Below are 21,291 nucleotides of genomic sequence, written 5' to 3'. Positions count from 1 at the left end.
CTATTGCCTATTGGGCCTCTGGTCAAATGTCTCTTGTTTTAGGAAGTCTTTCCTAATCTTTGTCTCTGAGTGGCTCTTCCTCTTATCTGCTTCCATAGCACTTTGTGCATATCTGTGTCTAGTATAATGTGGTTATTGGTGGTTTTCTGTCTTTCTTCCCTGGTAGAAAGCACTCATTAAGAGCAGGGCCTATGTCTTTTATCCCTGCATTCCCCGTTTCCAGTGCAATACCTGAAGCACAGGTGTTTGGTAGATATTGAATGAATGAATGGAGAGAAAAGGGAAATTCTGAAACATTTTGAAGAAATAAATGGCCAAACTTGATGATAGATTTGATACTGAATGAAGGAGACTGAAAAATAAAATTTGATGAAAGTTTTCTTCCCTGGGTGACTGGAAAACCTTTAATGTATATAATTGTGAGCATACCAGGTGAGGTGGGCTGTGGAATATCTGTAGCTGTTTTTGTGGCTTCTGAATCAGTCATTGAAATCTTTGATGACACCAGTGCCTCTTATTGCCCTTTTCTCAGTCTTTTTCTTCTCATCTTTTAGGTGCAGAACTTGGCAGTGAGGAACCAGCAGGCCTCAGCCCCAGGACCTCAAATGCAAGGCAGTACTCAGAAGAGCATTCCTCCTGGAGCATCCCCCGTCTCCAGCCTCTCCCAGTCCTCTAGCCAGGCCCTAACTGTGGCTCAGGCTTCCTCTGGGGCCTCAGGCCAGTCCCTCAACCTTAGTCAAGCTGGTGGAGGCAGTGGCAATAGCATCCCAGGGTCCATGGGTCCAGGTGGAAGTGGCCAAGCACCTGGGGGCTTGGGTCAGTTGTCTTCCTCAGGAATGGGTGGTGGTGGGAGCTGTCCCAGGAAGGGCACAGGAGTGGTGCAGCCCTTGCCTGCAGCCCAAACAGTGACTGTGAGTCAGGGCAGCCAGACAGAGGCAGAAAGTGCAGCAGCCAAGAAGGCAGAAGTGGATGGGACTGGTCAGCAGAACGTGGGCATGAACCTGACACGGACAGCTACACCTGCTCCCAGCCAGACCCTCATTAGCTCAGGTAAACAGTCACTTCTGGTGTCCTTCTCTCAGACCGTTTAAAATCTTCAGATTACATTTCTCTGCCTTTTTTCATACGTCTCTTTGTCACATGCCCTTGATCTTATTTATTAGTCTAATGAGGCAGGAGGATAGGTAACAGAGATAAATCTTGTTTGTTTCTACCCGGCACTCATCACTTTACAAGTTGCCTTAGACCCTGAGTCCTGTGCTTTACTCGCTCCATTCATTTGCCCAGTTCTTATTTAATTGCCTACTGTGTTCTAGAAGGTGCTAGGTATACATCTTTGAAAAAAAGATTCCCTGTTCTCATTGAGTTTACGTTTAGCATAAGGGATGAATTCTTTCCTAGTCTTTATTTAACGGTGCTTAGGTGCCCAGTGTAGAGCAGAGCACTTAGGACTAGCAAATAGAGAGCTGTGGTTTAGTATAGTCAGCTTGTGATCATCTGTGTCAATGATAAGGATGAAAAAGAATAAATAATATAATAACCCAAAGTAGTTTATACTTGCTTTCAGACTGTGGTTAGACACAGATGTGCATACCTTACTTGGTAATGTTTGTTTTTGCCTTCCTTGTTTCTAGCACTTTAGTTGTTGCTACATTTGGATCATTTACTCACAAAAAGTAAGAGTTAATTATTAGTTGTATTTACATACTGTAGCTCTTCTGTTTCCAAAGTGCTATCATACCACCTATGTTTTCTGGACAGTCTGGTGGGGGCCTTGGGGGTGGTGAGGTTGTCAACCCTTTTACAGTGGTGGATACCGGGTCAAGTCAGAGCCTACAGTTGCTGACTGCTAAGGCTTCTCTTAGCTGGGACCTAAACTGATGAATCTTAAAAACTGTGGCATTCATGGGAAGATGTTGGTATTTACATCTCGGTTGATAGTTATTTTTTCAATGACTATTATGTGTTCCTGATGTGCTGGGCTGGGTTCTAGGGATGTAAAAATGCATAAAACGTGGGCTCAGCCTTGAGGAACTCTTGAGTCCAATTATATAGAAAATGGGCCAGCTTATGCTGCTGAATTAAAAATAACAGGATTTAAGTATAGCAAAGGAAATAAAAGCTACATACATATAAGACATTACTGGGGATTATTAAATGATTGAGCAAGGGAGTTCTTTTGTTGAGATCTTTAAGACTAGAGATTGTTGGTAATATCTGGTAATGGTTGACTCAGAGAAAAGAGTATGAATGAGGTGATCTCTCAGGTCCTTCTAGGTTAGATTTCCTTCCAAAATTGGGTACAACTTGGAAAGATGATTTTACTTTTTTGCAATGGTGATGATTTTCCGCTCTTTTTTTTCTATGTTGCATTCTGGGCTGGCCTGTAGCCACCTACACACAGATCCAGCCCCATTCCCTGATTCAGCAACAGCAGCAGATCCACCTCCAGCAGAAACAGGTGGTAATCCAGCAGCAGATTGCCATCCACCACCAGCAGCAGTTCCAGCACCGGCAGTCTCAGCTCCTCCACACAGCCACACACCTCCAGCTGGCCCAGCAGCAGCAGCAGCAGCAGCAGCAAGCCACAGCTCTCTCTGCCCCTCAGCCACCACAGGTCCCACCTACTCAGCAGGTCCCACCTTCACAGTCCCAGCAGCAAGCCCAAACCCTGGTTGTTCAACCGATGCTTCAGTCGTCCCCCTTGTCCCTCCCACCCGACCCAACTCCCAAACCACCCATCCCTCTCCAATCCAAACCACCTGTGGCACCTATCAAACCTCCTCAGTTAGGGGCCACTAAGATGTCAGCTACCCAGCAACCACCTCCCCACATCCCTGTGCAAGTTGTGGGCACCCGGCAGCCAGGTACAGCCCAGGCACAGGCTTTGGGGTTGGCACAGCTGGCTGCTGCTGTGCCTAATTCCCGGGGGATGCCAGGTACAATGCAGCCTGGTCAGGCCCATTTGGCCTCCTCGCCACCTTCATCCCAGGCTCCTGGTGCACTGCAGGAGTGTCCGCCCACCTTGGCCTCTGGGATGACCCTTGCACCTGTGCAGGGGACAGCACATGTAGTCAAGGGTGGGGCTACCACCTCCTCACCTGTTGTAGCCCAGGTCCCTGCTGCCTTCTACGTGCAGTCTGTGCACCTGCCGGTGAGTGATGTCTGATGGCTTTGAGGGCACTGCACCTGGGGCTGAGTAGAAATAGTACTTAGGGGAATGAAGAGTTTAGAAGGTATTTATCTGTTCCTTTTGTGTGTGAGAGAGCTGTGAATGGCAAGTTAAGATGCTGGTGTTCTTTTTGTAAGGACGAATGGCAATGTATATATTAATTGATGTATATATACATTAATATAATATCTGAACTTCATACTCCTAAATCTGCTACTGATGCTGTTCTGGGTTTTTGGATCTGTTCTAAGTTGGATCAAGATAGCCTTAACCACCTAAATAGTATTTAGAAAAACAACAGTTCCTAGTTGGGCCACCTCCAGGGTCTTGAGGTCTAAAATAGGACTGTTACTTTTGTTCTGATGTGGAAGTTACACTTCTTGGGAATGACCAGGGATTTTAATGTACCATGGGAAGTACACCACCTAGGGAATCTGGAACTAAGAAAATTTTCTCTGAAAGTATGTGGATATTTGTGGTTCCTTGTTATGTTTCACTTACAACTCTTGATTTCTTTCCTGTTCTTCATTTTATAGGGCAAACCTCAGACATTGGGTGTCAAACGCAAGGCTGAGTCTGAGGAGGAAAGAGATGACGTCTCCACTTTGAGTACAATGCTTCCTGCCAAGGCATCTCCAGCAGCCGAGAGCCCGAAGGGCATGGAGGAGAAGAGCAGTCTTGGAGGTGAGAGACGGGCTTCTGCAGGGCTGTTGCAGGGCACAGGTATTCATGTTCCGAGGAAGCGAGCTAAAAGGGAAATCTGGTTTGGTAGAATATGGGGCTGAACTCAGTGGACAAATGAGTAGGAAAAATGGAATCCAGGGTGAATGAGCAAAGGTGAACATGTATCATTGTGGAAAATCAGGCTAGCTTGGCTAATACATGGGTCAGTTATGTTATCACATACCTGTTCATTAATTTGTGTGTGTTTTCCAGAGAAAGTTGAATCAGTGACCAGTATGAATGCTAATACCCCAAGCAATGAACTAGTATCCTTGGCTCCTGCCCCTTCAGCACCACCTCCTACACTAGCTATGGTGTCCAGACAGATGGGTGACTCAAAACCCCCACAGGCCATTGTGAAGCCCCAGATTCTCACCCACATCATTGAAGGCTTCGTTATCCAGGAAGGAGCAGAGCCTTTCCCGGTGAGGGCAGGGTGATAAGATGGGACTTTCAGTTGGGGACTTGGTCTGACTGTTGTCTTTTCAAATGCCACTAAAATCAAAAGGCTCAGAACTATTTATTAGAGAATGGTTTGATTCTGTTTATTTGGTGAGTTGTAAAGAGGAAGGGAAAAGGAAAGAATATGTAGATGAGAAAATGAAAATGTTGGGAAGTGAAGGCAAGGCAGGAAGTGACCTTTTAAATGGTAATGTTTAGTTAGACAAAGTAGGTTGGTTTATAATGAAGAAAATTGTAGAAAAGTTAATGGACTTTTCCAGGTACCATGAGTTACAGTACTAGAACATAGCTATCTTGACTTGTAGTACATTCCCTCATCTTAGGAAGGAAAAGGACAAAATAGGAAGCCAAGCTAGGAAACCTGTTACCCAATGACTTCTCTGAAAAAAGTTAGAGACTTTTTGTGTGTGTGTGTGTGACAGACACAGAGAGAGACAGAGAGGGACAGACAGGAAGGGAGAGGGATGAGAAGCATCACTTCTTCGTTGTGGCACCTTAGTTGTTCACTGATTGCTTTCTCATATGTGCCTTGACCGGGGGCTACAGCAGACCGAGTGACCCCAGCAGTAATTAGAGTTCAAGCTGGTGAGTTATGTTCAAACCAGATGAGCCCACGCTCAAGCCAGCAACCCCAGGGTTTTGAACCTGGGTCCTCTGCGTCCTAGTTCAGTGCTCTATCTACTGCGCCACCACCTGGTCAGAGTCAGTTAGAGGCTCTTACTGCCGTATTGAAAGTGACTTTCTCTGAACCAGACTTGACCATTAACTCAGAGATGCAGGCAAAGACATGATGGTGAAAAATGCTTGGGAAAGCTGTGGAGAGGCAGAAAGGAATTAGGCTAACTTAACTGTAAACTTTTTCTGGGACAGGTGGGTTGTTCTCAGTTACTGAAAGAGTCTGAGAAGCCACTACAGACTGGCCTCCTGACAGGGCTGAATGAGAATCAGTCAGGTGGCCCCTTGGGAGGGGACAGCCCATCTACTGGTAAGTATTTAGTTAGAGACCTGTCTGGGGGAGGAGGCTCATGGTGATGTGTTTGAAAACTCAGTATAAAATAGTAATTATTTATTTACAGTAGGAATTAAATGATGACCATCCAGATACAGAAACTTTATCATATATTTAGAATTTATAGAATCACACAAAAGGAATTCCATAGGCTTAGGGAGAATTATCAAACTCAAAAGTAAGTTATTAAATTATTTACTATAATTTTTCAAAATGATCTAAAATATGGTATTTAAAAAAGGTTATTTTGATTGATTTTAGAGGGAGAGGGAAAGGGCGAGCATGAGATATAAACATCGGCCTGTTGATTCACTTACTTATGCATTCATTGATTTTTGTATGCACCCTGATGGGGATCAAACCTCTACCTTGGCATATGGGATGAGGCTCCTTCCAACTGAGCTACCTGGTGAGGGCAAGAGGATATTTCATAATTTCCAGTTGTTCTTACTTCGATTTTATAATCTATATCATATACATATAATCTATACTATTGACATTTCCCCTCTGCTTTTGGAAACTTTGTGAGAGAGGGATATATATCTTCATAGGCATTAGTAATTAGTCCTCTCTCCTGTTCAGAAATGCAGCCTTGTCTGAAATCTGAGAGCATGGATTAGGATAAAATTAGTCATCAGAATGGGAATAGTCTGACTGAAGGGCAGGAAAATTATGATGGACATGCCTTTATGGTTTTGGAACTTGAACTTGATGTTTTAGGGATTCTCACTCAGGCGGTGTAGGTCTCTGGGGGCAAACCCCGACATTAAGAGTCCAGCTCGGGGCCTATAACGGTTTGAACAGCAGCAGAAACTGATGACAGCTTTCAAGTGATCATGCCTTATTTTTCAGAGCTAGATAAGAAGGCGAATCTCCTGAAGTGTGAGTACTGTGGGAAGTACGCCCCTGCAGAGCAGTTTCGCGGCTCCAAGAGATTCTGCTCCATGACTTGTGCTAAGAGGTACTGGAGGCAGCCCCTCCTCGCCTGCAGCAGTGGTTCTTTCATGTAATGTTACACCCTTCCCTAGGACCATCTTACAGCTGATACAGACGCACACACATATACACACATACACATAGTTAAAATTTTCCATTGATTTGAGAGAGAGAGACAGGGAGAAAGGTAGGGGGCGAGAGAGAGAGAGATAGAGAAAGAGAAGCATCTACTCACTGTTCCACTTAGTTATTCCATTTAGTTGTGCACTCATTACTTCTCCATGCCACACCGGGGATCAAACCCAGAACCTTGGTGTGCAGGGATGACACTTGATTCACTGAACCACCTGGTCAGGGCTCACACTGATATATAATGTTTCCTTTACTTTCATAGTCTTCCCCAAATTAGCTCTTAAAATACCAATGCACCTTTAGCACAAGGTAGCAAGGTAGTTTTCTAGAGCACCTTTGATGTACATGTGCCTGCCCTGTAGGTATAATGTGAGCTGTAGCCACCAGTTCCGGCTTAAGAGGAAAAAAATGAAAGACTTTCAAGAAGCCAACTATGCTCGTGTTCGGCGGCGTGGACCCCGACGCAGCTCCTCTGACATTGCCCGTGCCAAGATCCAGGGCAAGCGCCACCGGGTAAGCTGCTGTCCCAGAGCCAGCTACCTTTAAAATGGGCCTATACACTGAGACCAGAACTCCGGTTTTGCCTTGATTGCATCACTCCAGATTCCGACACCCTGGTTTGTTTTGTCTTCTCTCCTCTGATGACTGGTTCATGTATATCCATTAATCCTTACACATCTGAGTAGCAAAAATCTGGAACAATCTTTGGTAGAAGGGGAGAATCAAGAAAGTGATAGTTTATACTCAGAAGGTACTTGAGTGTAGATTGGTGACTTTGGACATTTGCAAATGAAGTACAGGGTAAGATTTGTTTGCCCTCCATGCCCAATGTTAACCCAAACCTTGGGTGGTTGGGGAGGGGAGAGAAAACTTCTCCATGACCTCACTGTTCTTCGGTTTTCTTTAAAGGGTCAAGAGGACTCTAGCAGGGGTTCAGATAATTCCAGCTATGATGAAGCACTCTCTCCAACATCTCCTGGGCCTTTATCAGTGAGAGCTGGGCACGGAGAACGGGACCTGGGGAACCCCAATACAGCTCCACCTACGCCAGAATTACATGGCATCAACCCCGTGTTCCTGTCCAGTAATCCTAGCCGTTGGAGTGTAGAGGAGGTTTATGAGTTTATTGCCTCTCTACAAGGTACTATGCAACAGAATCCAGTCACATACATGCTTTGTTTTTTTCCTTAGGTCTTTGTGCAGGCCTCAGTAATGGAATGTAACTCACTTTGAAGCAGTAGAGGCTTAAAGGCTCTTGATATTTGTTCAAGTTACTTACCCACATCTAGTTTACTAATTTCCTTAGTTGTCACCTTGTCAAGTTTCAGTGTTTGATTTTCATCTCTTATGATTCAGCTATATTTCTTACCAATAATTTTTTGACAGTATATTTTTATATGTGACTATGATACCTACTATGGAGAGATGACTTTTTTCAATGGAGAAGGGGATTAGAAAATAAGAGGCCATTGTTTTCCCACTTTCTTCAAGACAGGAATATTTACAAGGTTATTCTTGACCAAAGGGTGGTTTTTTCCAGTAAAGAAAATCACCCTACCCTTCTTGCTATTTGAATTCTATGCTCTTAAACGAGTGTTACAAGGGCCAATCTTAACTTTCCTTTCTCATGCAAAAAAACCCCACATTTATCTTTGCTCTCACCCTTTTCAGCTCATCAAGCTATTTGAAAGATTTCTATGGTTGAAAAACCTAATCCTTCCATTTTAGGTCTCCTAATAGCCAGCTGCTCTCCGATTTCCTTTTGCTTCCAACGCTTGTCATCTCAACCCTCCATATTACTGAATTTAGGCCATGTACTGTGGGATTAACCATTACTAGGTCTCCATTTACTTTTCATCTTCCGTTTTCCCTCCTAACCTCTGGTGCTGCCATCTTTTCTCATACATATTCCCACCATTTCTTTCTAGGCTGTCAAGAGATTGCAGAAGAGTTTCGTTCCCAGGAGATTGATGGACAGGCCCTTTTATTACTTAAAGAGGAACATCTTATGACTGCCATGAACATCAAGCTGGGCCCTGCCCTCAAGATATGCGCCAAGATTAATGTCCTCAAGGAGACCTAAGGTGGCCTCTTGCACAAAGCAGCTTGAGGCAGATACTCCCCACGGTCCGGGTTATAACCTGGTACCAGCAGACTTTCCAGGGAATAAAGAACTGTTCCAATTATGTAAGTCTGCAGAGGGGATTACTAAGACAGGGAAGGAAAGCGCAAGAGTTGGTTGCTGGTGCTACCTGTTGGAGCTTTGACATTTTCTCTGGGCTCTATTTTTTAAAATCTGTACAATTCTCACCATTTTCACCTACTCTGATCCAATCTTATAAAAGAGTAAGTCTAGAGAACTGGTACTACTCAGCCTTATCCTGGAGTAGAGTGTCTAGCCAGGGTCTCAGTTCTCAGAGGAATACCCAGTGTGGTAAGGAAGGAGATGGTGGGATGTAGGTATACCTCCACGGTCGGAGGTAGGATTCTTCTAGCTCATGTGACACAAGTAGTGAAATCTGGTGCTGCCTCTGGATTGTCTGACTGTAGCTCTGGCTGTTTTGTCACCACTCATTCCCTTATTTTTGAATATTTTCTCCTGTGTCCATGGCAGGCTCACCAGCCAGTACAGAGACTTGGCTGGCATCATTCTGATTTGCTGCAGAGACTAAAAAGTGTTTGGCATACACGTGGCTGTCATCAGTTTTTCTGCATCTCCTTGCTCCCTTCCATTCTGTTGTCTTCTCCCCTTTATTTTCAACTCCAACTCTGCTCTGTCCTATAGCTTTATAAACAGGAGTGTGTGAGGCTGAGGTCAGGAGTGTAAATACCTGCCTCGGGCACTATTCCTTATACAACAAAAATATTAAATATTTTTTTCCTCCTCAGTAAAGGATAAAAATTGGTCTCAGTTGTCTCTTACTCCAATCCAGTGTCTCTACCTTCTTCTACACAAATGACTAGACCAACGTATTTTCTTTTTTTAATCTTTCAAGTATTTTTGTACAAAAATGATATATTTTTTCTTTTTTTGCATTTTTAAAACACCCGAGTGGGGGAGGGATGCAAACAAATAAGATGATCTTGTAACATTTTCCATGTATAGAAAGAAAAAAATCATTCAAATAGTATTTAAAAGTCCAAGAATGAAATAATTTCACCTCCTCTAAGGCTGTAACAGGCCCCTGCCCACTGACTCCACGCTGTGTCCCATGGAGCCATGCCTCTCCCACGGCACAGGTTCACTATTAAATAGACAGGATAGGTTTGGGGGCACATGGCCTAAATAGGTGGAAGCATCAGAGCATTAAAAATTTCTCACACAGAAATATGAGCAAGAAGATCCTTTCCTGAGCCAGAAGCAGGGACAGGTGTAGTGGAAATCCACACCCAGAGCACAGGATGGCAGAGCCCTAGACCTGCTTCTGCCTCCATTCCCTTTCCAGAAGACTGAAAAGAATAGTCAAAATGACATGCCTGTGAAAAGTGCAACATGTTTAGAAACACTGGTAAGAACTGCTTTGCCAACTTCTACTACAAGTGGGAGAAAAAAGCCATCAAAGGGATCCCACTAAAAGGTAAACAGACTCCTTTTCTGGAACTCATGTAGCACAGAGGTCACTTTCAGTTTCCCTTTCTAATAAGCTGGACTCCTGGATTAAGGTATTTTGCTACATATAAACTAGTAAACTAAAACCACAATCCAGGACCCAATTCCAGCTACAGTTACTCCAATGCTAACAAATGATGTGCTGGTACCTTATCTTCTAACTGGAAAATTTCTCACTGTTCCCATCCTAGGCCCAGAGGTGGGAAAAGCAGGTCTACATCTCTAGGCTCAGACCAAATGGCAGTACTCGGATGGCAACCAAGTAATCACTATTAAGTAGTTCCAAGCAGCAAGAAATTACATCTAGGTTCTCATGGAGACTACTGTAGGGTACAGAGTAAGAGCATGAAAGCGATCCAACCTTGTATAAATAATGTTTGCTTTTTTAATTAAAGAATTGCAGTGTCTCAAAATTTGTGAAAATGTGTTTTGAAAAGGGTCAGTGAGCCTGCCATATGCTTTTGCTCATAGTTATCCTGTGTACCTTCCTACACCAAGAGATTGTGCCTCTTGTCACAGGCCCTATTATACCATCTCTCACCTACAACTGTTATGTCCCTAGAGGAAAAGCCAAAAGTAGGGAACAAAGGGAAGGCATTTCTACTAGTGAGAAGAGGAAGCAAACCAAAAGCAACTGGAAAGCAAGAGCAGCATTAAGGGTGAGAAGAGACTGGTGGAGACTAAGAAATCTGGCCGAGTATGCTTTGGTTTGGGGATCCAGGAAGCTGTGCAAATAAAGTGCATTCACATTGGTAGTAAGTGATCATCCCTTTCTTCTGACTCCTCCCCCAGCTGATCATCCCCCACACCACGGTATGTAGCAGGCACATTTCGGGGTTTAGAACGGCACACGAAGTCACAACCATCCTGTAGAGAAAGAAACAAAGGAAATTATAATTTAGAATAACCAACTTTAGGGAAAGACAAAGTATATTTATGGTCTAAAAATGCAGAAAGAACTACATATATAGGTTTCTTCAGGGATAATGAAGAGAAAGCCTGAAAGCTCTCAGAGCCTAAACTGAATTTGGAAAGGAAGGAGAAATTAGGTCTCCCCTTCCTATGCAGGCCCCTTAACAACTATCAGATTCCTAATCTAAGCACCAGCGTTGCTCTTCCAGCCAAGTCTTAGCAAGGCTAGACAGTAAGATGCTATGTTGGTATGAGGGCAACCAACTGTCTTGATTTGCTGGACCTTCTGTTTTAGCACCCAAGGCCTCTGTCTCAAGAAACCCCTCGGACTGGACAAACCTGGATGGCTGGTCCCTCAACCTTGTGTGCTGGCTACAGGCTTGGCCAGCTGCCATTACTTACTGCTACCAGGTTGCCAACATCCTGCCAGAAGGCTAAGTGGGGAAATTGCTCCATGCCCTTGGCTCCCACCACCAGTCGTTGGTATAGGAATCCCCCGATGATATAGACAGCAACTAGTGATGCAAACCTGCCGAAGAAAAAGCTAAACTCAAAAACCAAGGAATAGTAAAACTCAAATACTAAGGACAATTTATACTCATTAACTGTTTCTACAAAACAGCTTATGAAACGGGGCAGGGGGATAGTGAAGATAATGAAAAAGGGGGCGGATAGCTCCCATAGAAAACCAATTAGAGCACTGTCTGAGAAAAGTAAAGCACTCAGAAAAAAACGTGATGATTTCTGCTAGAAGTCACCATTAGATAATTCTGCTCGTCCAAAAGTTCTAATGTAGCGATTTTCAACCATTTTAATCTCATGGCACACATAAACTAGTAAAATTCCGTAGCACACCAAAAAATATATTTTTTGCCAACTTGACAAAAATATATAATTTTAAGTCATTCACACCAGATGGCTATTTTGTTGGTCATTGTCATTTTTATTTGACAATCTAAGGAAAAAGGGGTCAGTGCCTCTGACTAAAGTCAGTTACTGAATGTTTTAAAAATCCTTGCAGCACCCCAGTTGAAAATCACTGATCTAATGGGATAGTATCCAAAACTGTCCAGCCCTCCAGTACTGCAAAAAAGCACCTTCAAATCTGAATATTTACTGGGGACAAAACATCTCACTTTTTTTTTTTTTTTCACTTTTCTGAAGCTGGAAACAGGGAAGCAGTCAGACAGACTCCCGCATGTGCCCGACTGGGATCCACCTGGCACACCCACCAGGGGGCGTCTGCCGCGACCAGAGACACTCTAGCGCCTGGGGCAGAGGCCAAGGAGCTATCCGCAGCACCCAGGCCATCTTTTGCTCCAAAGGAGCCTCGGCTGTGGGAGGGGAAGTGAGATACAGAGAGGAAGGAGAGGGGGAGGGGTGGAGAGGCAGATGGGCACTTCTCCTATGTGCCCTGGCTGGGAATTGAACCTGGGACTTCTGCACGCCAGGCCAACGCTCTACCACTGAGCCAACCGGCCAGGGCAAAACATCTCACTTTTAAAAACCTGTATAGTCAGAGTTTAATGGGTTTTCACGCAGAGTTCTTTTATCTCTCACACACACGATGCCCACATGCATCTAAGAAATTATGAGTTAAAAAAAAGAAAGGCTTGGACTGGTAAGGGAAAGAGTACTCACGTGACAAGTAAGATAGAACCCACACTGAGGCGGGAGACCTCTGCAGAACAGGCCAGGCTACTATCCATCTCAAAAAGGTAGAAACACTCTTGGACTTTGCTTCGTTCTTCAAACACAGGGTTAAAATTGCCCTGATAATGAAAGGAGAGCGCACATATTTAAAATGTTCTTTTGACTCCATCTAAAATAAAGAAAAAACCCATTTTCCATGTATGTTAGAAGATGGGTGTCTATGACACGGTAAAATTGAACTTCTAGTTTTCTCTAATCCAACCCAATGTGTCTTGTGCCCTCTGGAAATACTCCCCCACCTCAGGTCAGTCCTTTCATTTCCTCTCTAGGCTCATATGCCCCAGGGTGCCTCACCGCTAGGGTGTGTCGATTGCAGGAGATCATCACCACTGCCCGCCGCTGCTCCTTGTCACAGTGACTGTCATATTCATCACCCCCTTTATAGATCAGCATGATCCAATTACCTGGGGAGGGACAAAGAAAATGGAGTTTTGGGGTGGGGGAAAGCAGAGGCAGACCTGGCTACTATGGTAAAGTCAAATTGGGACGTTCAGACAAATCGGTTTTAATAAAAATAACCCTCATCAGTAAGAGCTCTGTATACTGGAAATGCCAAGCTAAAACTTGGCTGATTTACCAGTTTTATATTCCCTTGCTTAGACAACTAAGAATCAGAAATTCACAGAAAAATTTTTCACATTCAAGGCAGGTAGTTGATAGTGCAAAAACAGTTATGACCCATCTTAACAATGGTTCACATTTCCTAAACACCTGCTAACATCAAAAGAAGAGGTTCCATACAATTACTGGGTGGCAGGGGAAAGCTAAGACTTAAATCAGCTACAGATAAGTCCAAAGTAGATGACTTTTAAGACTAGGAGGCATTTATTTTTCTTTAGTATTTATACATTCAAATTTCTTCTGCAAAGTATCATTTGATTCAACAGTCATGTGAGGTCAATAAGGTAAGAATTCTGCTTCCAATTTTACATACATGAAAACAAAGTAAAAAAAGTGAAGTGATTTTCAGTCACAGGACCAAGTAAATATGCTATGTGTTAAAAATCAAGTCTTTTGACCCATAGTCCCAAATTCTGTTTCTTTTATTTACATTATTTATAGGAACAACTGGTACTGGAGGGACAATCTGTTTATCTACCTAAGGAAAGGAATTAGATTATAGGTATTCACATAGTCTTTTCCAGAAATAAGACTTTATGACTTTTGAGATTATCACCATCACTATCACTATCACAAGTTGGTAAGAAAATTTTTGTGGACTGATTTACAAAATTTGATCTTAAAACTTAACTGGCAAAGTCCGATTAATTTGATGAATAGTGGTAGTTGGTATTTTCAAGCCTAGCATAAAAAACTCATTAAGTATTAAAAGGACTCCAGGCTATGCAATTGCAGCTAGATTCTTTTTTTTTGGCATAAGTTTCCCACTAACTTTTTTTTTATTATTATTCATATTTTTTTAGAGAGGAGAGAGAGGACAGAGACAGATAGAGAGAAGGGGGGAGGAGCTGGAAGCATCAACTCCCATATGTGCCTTGACCAGGCAAGCCCAGGGTTTCAAACTGGCGACCTCAGCATTTCCAGGTCGACGCTTTATCCACTGCGCCACCACAGGTCAGGCCGTTTCCCACTAACTTTAAAACAAACAATAAATGGCCCGAGCCTTGTAAGCCAGAGGAGCTGTGGCTTACAATCTCAGGTGTGCTGAACCATACACCATAAGATATTCCGAAGACTGAGAAAGACATACAGGATTGTCCAAGAGACTAACTTGGGATCAGTGAATCAGTCAACAGGGATTGTCTTACTTCCATTGAAGATGTGAGTCTCGTTGATTCTCCCCACCACCGTCTCCTTCCCATTACTTTTGTTGATCTGCACCAGGCCTGCCCCAGTGGAATGGTTGCCAGCTTCCCGGCACACCCTGAATATATACATATACGTGTCTGGGCCCTGGCCCACAGTGCTCTCAAAGCTGTCAGGAAGTGAGAAGAAAGAAGAGAAGAGTTACTGGCTATTAGCCTTAGGTATAACAGCCTTTCTTCGTTTTATCCCCAGTCTGATCCCCCAAAAGATGCATTCAATTTATTTACCTAATGTCACAGCTAAATGTAATAGTATCTGTTGAATTATGAGATATCCATGATCCTAATAAGACCATTAATCAGTTGATAAGGACTGATTAAAATATACCATCCCAGATTGCTAGATATTCCTAGAATACCTGGCTCTACACTATGCTGAAGTGTTAGCTACTACCTCCCCATGAACAGAGTTTATGTTCACGGGATACTCCCTTGTTGCTTAAATATTATCTTCAGATTAATATACCTGAAGATTCCTGACACATCTGATGACTTGTATATGCCTAGAAATGCTTATTTAATACTTCTAAAGTCCTATTATATTACATGAAGCATCTAATGTTTTTTAAATTCTTACAAGTGCCTGACCTGGTGGTGGCACAGTGGACAGAGTATCAGACTGAGATGCAGAGGACCCACTTTCAAAACCCCAAGGCTGGCCCTGGCTGGTTGGCTCAGTGGTAGAGCGTCAGCCTAGCGTGCAGGACTCCCAGGTTCAATTCCCAGCCAGGGCACACAGGAGAAGCGCCCATCTGCTTCTCCACCCCTGCCCCTCTCCTTCCTCTCTGTCTCTCTCTTCCCCTCCCACAGCCAAGGCTCCATTGGAGCAGAGTTGGCCCGGGTGCTGAGGATGGCTCTGTGGCCTCTGCCTCAGGTGCTAGAATGGCTCTGGTTGCAACAGAGCAACGCCCCAGATGGGCAGAGCATCACCCCCTGGTGGGTGTGCAGGGTGGATCCCGGTTGGGTGCATGTGGGAGTTTGTCTGACTGCCTCCCCATTTCTGGCTTTGGAAAAAAATACAAAATAAAACAAAACAAAAAAACCCCGAGGCTGCTGGCTTGAGCACAGGCTCATCCGGCTTGAGCGTGGGGTTGCTGGCTTGAACATGGGATCATAGATATGACCCATGGTCACTAGCTGAGCCCAAAGGTTGCTGGTCTGAAGGCTAAGGTCACTGGCTTGATTAAGGGGTCACTGGCTAGGCCATAGTTCCACCCTCACCCCACCCCCCCCACCCCGTCAAGGCACATATGAGAAAGCAATCAATGAACAAATAAGGAGCTGCAGAGAAAAATTGATGCGTCTCATCTCTCTCCTTCTGTTTATCTGTTCCTATCTGTCCTGCTCTGTCTTTCTTGCTAAAAAAAAAAAAAAAAAAAAAATCCTACAAACTGGTCTCTTGGATTCAATCTTAGAAACAGCTACTCTTTTGCATTAGAGAACTGCACACAACTACTAAAACTTGGGTTGAGAATTTGCTCTGTATCATAAAAAAAAAAAGTATAATAGCACCAGCTATCCCAGATAAAGAAGAGATGAGGTTATTATATATGCATTCCTTCTCTGGTGGATGTCACTCACAACCACCTTCCTCTCAGAGCAACCCCCCCACCCAGAGGCCTAGAGCATTGCAGGGGGGGGGGCGGTGTCTGTGGGGGTCTAAGGGTACTGGGGAGGATTAGAGGCCAGTGGTTCTGGGAGTTGGGTTGATACCAGGGCCCAGGGGTATCTTGATTTGGGGGTCTGTGGGGTCTCAGAAGGTCTGGAAATCTAGGGAATATTAAGGATTAGGGAGCTGGGGTCCATGGGTGCTGAGAGGAATACCAGAGGTTATCTGGAGAGGGTGGGGAGAAAAACAAACAAAACACATTAGTTTCTTTAGCCCAGTGGTTCTCAACCTTTCTAATGCCGTGACTCCATAATACAGTTCCTCATGTTGCGGTGACCCCAAACCAAAAAATAATTTTGGTGGCTACTTCATAACTGTAATTTTGCTACAGTTATGATTCGGAATGTAAATACCTGATATGCATTATGTATTTTCCGATGGCTTTAGGCGACCCCGCTGGGGTCGCGACCCACAGGTTGAGAACCGCTGCTCTGCTCTAGCCCTTTAAGGATCTTCTCATTTTTACCTTTTGTTGAACAGTGGTGTCATCCTCTTCAGTACAGCCAACTCTCTCTCTGACTCTCTACCCTTTTCTCCTACCAGGTCGCAGGTTTTTTCTTCTGCCTGCCAGGATTCTCTTACCATGACAGCCAGGAGTAACAGCAGTAGTCCTGTCCTTCCATAGCTGCAGAAGGGGACCATCCTTTTAGCAGATAGGTGTGTGTTGGGGAGAAGGGATCAGGAGAGAAGGGACAGAGATAAAGAACATGAATATGTAATAAATGAAAAGTATCTTTTTAAACCTTTTTATCTTCCATCTATCACCCTGCATATTGCACAATATAGTCAGTTTTCTTCATTATTATGACATTGGTTTTTATTTCTTGTCTATTTCAAGATTTTAGCTCTCATCCAAGTTCTTTTTCCCTCTTTTAATATTCTGGGTTGGACTGTCAGATCTCTAGACTTCTTTTTTTCCTTTTTCAAATTTATTTTGAAAGCCTCTTCCTAGCTGACTCCATTGCCAGACACCACTGCTCACCTGCTGTCCTTGTGCCCCTTCAGCACAGGGGCACAATGTACATTCAAGTAAGAGGACAACATTGGCCTTCACAAAGGATTAGTGTCTACAGGTTGTCGCTGATTTCTGCAAGGTGTGCTTAAAATAGACTATCTTACCTTTTAAGGCAGTTTACCAACTCCTCAGCTCCACTGGAAAAAAAGACACATTTTTTTTGTTGTTGTTGTTCTAGAAAGTGTCAAGGACCAACCAATGGCCTAGGGAATACTTAGGTACCACCAATGAATGGTATTTTGATAATGCATAAAGTATAAGATTCTTAAGTATATGCAACAAATAGTACATTTTAATATCCGTGCCAAAAGAACCCATTATCAGGAAGCTCATATACATGTAACCTTCAGTCTAATTCACAGGTGAGTCCTTCAGAACACACTATGGGGATGAGAAGTGTTGGAAAGAACAAAAAAATTAATGACAGCCTGAATGGAGACATCTTTGCATTTTTACTGTTTGGTAAAAAGTTAGATTGTGATATCTCATTATTTAAAGTTTAATACTTAAACTTTGCACAGTTTCACTATACCAGCCTTGTATACTTAGGCATGCATGGCTTAATCTTTGACAAAAGCACATGCTCCTGGCAGTATCAACCAAGCTCAGTTTGCTTGTTTTTCTTACTTTGCTGGCCACATATCTAAAGGGAAGAAGCTGAGGCCAGAGGGATGGGGGCTCTGCCTGGAACTTGCTGTAAATGCAGGAAATGAAGAGCTGAAAATTGTGTGCAGGGGCCACAGTTCATAAATACCGCTTAAACCAGTAGCCTTCACTAAGGTAATATTCAAATTAGAATTTGATACTTGATAGGTCTATTTGGAAGACACTTAAAATATATTGCTCACAAAAATTAGCGGATATTTCAAAATAAATATGAAGCGATAAAAAAAAGAAGCATTTGATTTGTTTTTATTAAACAAGAACAAGCAAATGACAAGTCAAAGAAAGTTCAATTATGCAAATGAGATGCAAAAGCAACTTTTATTTCAATGGTGAAAATGCACCATAAAAAAGGCTGAAGGTACTGGAGTATCTGCATGTTCCCTGATCCCCTAATTTTTGTGAGCAGTGTATATACAATTATAAAAAAGAGACTTGACTATTTTGGGCCCTGACTTACACTGATATTCAGGAATGTCCAACAGGTTTCATTTATATTCATCAGAATAACAGAGAGAAACACAGCCATTGTATCTAAAACTTGACATTATCTACTTTACTGTCTCATCTCTAAAAATTCATTCAATCATTTAAATTACAGGAAGAAGGAAATCCACTAAGTCAAAATGAGTGGTTTGAGGAAGTCTTCCAAAACTCACCGCAGGCTCTCCAAGTCACAAACCTCAGGAGTGTCTAGATTTCCAGTAAGTACAGTTGTCTTTCTATACTCCCAAATTGCTGACAACCCTTGGGGGTCATTGAGTCAATTTACATTGACCTGCTACTTATACTTGCCCTAGAAATGGTAACACAGGGCTATGCTTCCCAAACTCAGTTTCTTTTCTCTCATCCAGCTTCACACCCAGGAAACCTTGATTTAACCTTGATAGTAACTCTTCAGGCCACTGGTACTTGTTAATTTTGTAATAGTATCACTAACATTTCGGACACAAAGATTTAATTCTTTTGAATTTTTCTCATAACAAAATACTTCCATACTACACACCTGGACTTTGATTCCAATACTCTTTGAAGTCCTCTAATTCTAATTTCAATGTGTACCAATAAGTTTAAAAATGGGAAAATAGGTGATACCTGAATAAATTTTCTCCACTCTCCTAAAACTTACATTTGACCTTGTTTTCCACACTCCATTTGGACAATAAGTGCTTGGAAAGTTGTCTCCCTGACTTTGTGTATTCCAAACATTAATTCATTATCGTACTATTAATAAGGTGTTTCCACAGAATACTTTTAGCTAGCCATAAAGTCTGAGGCCCCCATAAACAAATTTAAAACACCAGTAGGAAATACTCTGAGTGCTTGCCTTCTGCCAGGCAGTTTGAAGCACTTAACATGCACTAACTAATTAATCCTTGCAACAACCCTGTGCAGTAAATACCATTATTTTATTTTATTTTTTAAAGTAAATACAATTATTGTCCTTATTTATACAGATGAGAAAACTGAGACACAGCTTGTAGAGTGAACTAGATAAGTCTGGCTTCAGAGCTTATGGTTTATACTTAACCACGACATGTCTATCGCCTTTAACATCAATTTCTGTGGGCAGAGTAGGCAGCCATAACTTGCTTTCTTTCTGACAATGCGAGAAGGGGAAGTAAGGCCTCACACAGTTCACTGCATAGGAGGTGGAATAAAGAACTCAAACCTCAAACTCCTACCTTCCCTAAATTAACTCATTGCTCAACACACAATGTGACCAGCTGGGTTACTAAAGAGAAATGAGATTCCTTTTTATTAGACTGATTTAGCACGCAATTTTCTTTATATTTCCTATGGACCTAATTTAAAATTTTAACATTCTAGGCTTTCAAGACTTTTTCCCAGGACCAGTTTTCGAGAGGGATGTTCAAACAGAAAGCTGAGTTCTCTGGCCTCAGAGTCAGTTCCTGTTAACTGAAGGATGTTTTTTTGCCAAATTAGAATAAAGAATCCCACCAAACTGGGAAAGGATGAAAGGTTAAATACTCTGAAGTCAGCACTTGAGTTGAACTAGCTTTCATTTATTTATTGGTTCAAAAAGTTAGGATGAGAATCAATTTAGATTCTTTTTTCTTGCTTGCTTAAGCTGCTTCTCTGATTCAGTGGCATGTGCCCTGAGTGCTTTAACTAGATTGTTCCTTAATCTTCACAACTCAGAAAAATAGATATAATTTCTCCGTTTTATAAGGTAGGAAACAGATTCTTACAGAGGTTACTTATCCCAGGTTATACAAGTATTAAGTATGTGTGAAGTTTTTGGGGTAGCCTGGACGATTCATGGCGTGAAGTTGCTGGAAATCTTCTGATAAATACAGGGATGCAAAACTGTATTAGGAAGAGTATGAAATCTGAAGGCTGGGTAGTCCTTTTTTAATGTGCATAACTCGATTCAAAAGGTGCAACAGTTTGTCTAGACAGTTTGGATAAATGGGGCAGGACTGCAGGTTTTGAAAAATCAATCTAACTGTATGACAGATCTACTTGGTAATGCTAAACAATTCTCCTTCAGTGGGAGGACCAACAATTCAGCCAGAATTGGTAAGCAGTTTACTTCACTGCATCTCTATACCACTCTCCTCTTCACCCCTCAAGCCTTAGCCATGACTATTTTCATTTTTCAATGAAATTTCCAGTCTCATTTCTGATGTAGCAGCCCTGCTCTCCTGTCCTCAGCAACTTACACTTTCAGAAGCAGCAGTACTAATTAGCTAAAAGGCCCAGTGTTTCAAGGCTGAGCGAAGTCGCTCTAAGTCCTAAGGGCAGGAGCTCGGGACAAAGAGGAACACAGGAATAATTCCTCTATTGGCTACTCTTCTCCACACCATACACTCATCCCCTCAAACTTCTTCCAGGGTTCTAGAAATTCTAGTCTCCAAACTTTCCAACTGCTTAGGGCCATACCTTCTCCAAATGATGCTGCTTTACCTCCCTCAACGATGCAGGTCAAATTCTTGCTAAGGTATCCACTAACACCTCAACCACACTCCACGCCTACAGACCTTCCATTCCCTGCCTTCCAAACACACGCAAATTCCCTCTCTAGTTTTGGGAGTCCCTTCTCCTCACCCCCTTCGGACTCTGTGGCTCAGCCTGCGCCTCCATTCTGCCCTAGGGGTCCTGAGCTGGAGTTTGGGCTAGAACCTGGACGAGGGAGACTTAACGATCCCGGACCCTAACACAGACGCCCAGGAGTGAGCGCTCTCCAGTCCCTCATACTCACGTGTAGCGCACAAAGGGAGTAGCCAAAGTTCAGACTCCCCAGGCAAGTGCCTGTCTGGGAAGGGGAGACAGAGCCAGCGAGGGGCCAGCCGCAGACCCCGTTTCCAGAGCTCGTGTCACAGCCAGCTTCCCCCCCACGACGCCTCGCGGTGCTCCACTCCGGGAACCGGAAACAGGAAGCGCCAAGCGGCCGCTCGGCAACTGCTCCTCCCACTAGACCCCGG

At 43.2% G+C, this 21,291-nt stretch overlaps 3 protein-coding genes across 9 annotated transcripts in view; 2 read left to right on the top strand and 1 right to left on the bottom strand.

Annotated features, from left to right (window-relative positions):
* PHC1 (polyhomeotic homolog 1) overlaps positions 1–9,974 on the top strand; it is a 24,192-nt gene extending 14,218 nt beyond the window's left edge. For both annotated transcript variants that reach the window (XM_066263689.1, XM_066263680.1), the window contains exons 7-15: positions 555–1,050; positions 2,391–3,154; positions 3,709–3,856; positions 4,109–4,320; positions 5,228–5,342; positions 6,219–6,327; positions 6,797–6,947; positions 7,344–7,575; positions 8,363–9,974. In XM_066263689.1, coding sequence (XP_066119786.1) covers positions 555–1,050; positions 2,391–3,154; positions 3,709–3,856; positions 4,109–4,320; positions 5,228–5,342; positions 6,219–6,327; positions 6,797–6,947; positions 7,344–7,575; positions 8,363–8,517 — 2,382 coding nt within the window. In that variant the 3' untranslated portion in view covers positions 8,518–9,974. The remainder of the gene's footprint in view (positions 1–554; positions 1,051–2,390; positions 3,155–3,708; positions 3,857–4,108; positions 4,321–5,227; positions 5,343–6,218; positions 6,328–6,796; positions 6,948–7,343; positions 7,576–8,362) is intronic.
* M6PR (mannose-6-phosphate receptor, cation dependent) lies at positions 9,405–21,291 on the bottom strand. Of its 2 annotated transcripts, none has more exons than XM_066263701.1 (7): positions 21,069–21,291; positions 16,631–16,807; positions 14,439–14,605; positions 12,964–13,073; positions 12,598–12,728; positions 11,359–11,485; positions 9,405–10,911 (listed from the first exon to the last, which is right to left on the bottom strand). In XM_066263701.1, exons 2-7 carry the CDS (start codon positions 16,804–16,806, stop codon positions 10,789–10,791), a joined length of 834 nt encoding a protein of 277 aa, XP_066119798.1. In that variant the 5' UTR covers position 16,807; positions 21,069–21,291; the 3' UTR covers positions 9,405–10,788. The 2 variants fall into 2 exon arrangements, with proteins under 2 accessions (XP_066119798.1, XP_066119808.1); XM_066263711.1 differs by having other exon boundaries at positions 16,631–16,789; positions 21,069–21,288.
* Positions 17,679–21,291, top strand: part of KLRG1 (killer cell lectin like receptor G1) — a 39,259-nt gene continuing 35,646 nt past the window's right edge. For 2 of the 5 annotated variants that reach the window (XM_066263790.1, XM_066263779.1), the window contains exons 1-2: positions 17,681–17,959; positions 18,444–18,546. The gene's annotated coding sequence lies outside the window, so the exon portion shown is untranslated. Of the gene's footprint in view, positions 17,960–18,227; positions 18,547–21,291 lie in introns of those variants that run through there. The other 3 variants (XM_066263760.1, XM_066263724.1, XM_066263742.1) reach the window with 3 other exon arrangements.

The sequence above is a fragment of the Saccopteryx bilineata genome, chromosome 1 (assembly GCF_036850765.1).
Source record: "Saccopteryx bilineata isolate mSacBil1 chromosome 1, mSacBil1_pri_phased_curated, whole genome shotgun sequence".
Taxonomy (NCBI): Eukaryota; Metazoa; Chordata; class Mammalia; order Chiroptera; family Emballonuridae; genus Saccopteryx; species Saccopteryx bilineata.
Note: the sequence above shows the minus strand (reverse complement) of the source record. Positions and strands in the feature narration are given on the sequence as shown.

Excerpts from the sequence above, each read along its gene's own strand:
- M6PR (XM_066263701.1), bottom strand. The coding sequence starts at position 16,806 with ATGGTCCCCTTCTGCAGCTATGGAAGGACAGGACTACTGCTGTTACTC. Across the intron at positions 12,729-12,963 it reads GCAATCGACACACCCTAGCG|GGCAATTTTAACCCTGTGTT; the intron begins GTGAGGCACCCT and ends TTTCATTATCAG. Across the intron at positions 10,912-11,358 it reads ATGTTGGCAACCTGGTAGCA|GATGGTTGTGACTTCGTGTG; the intron begins GTAAGTAATGGC and ends CTTTCTCTACAG.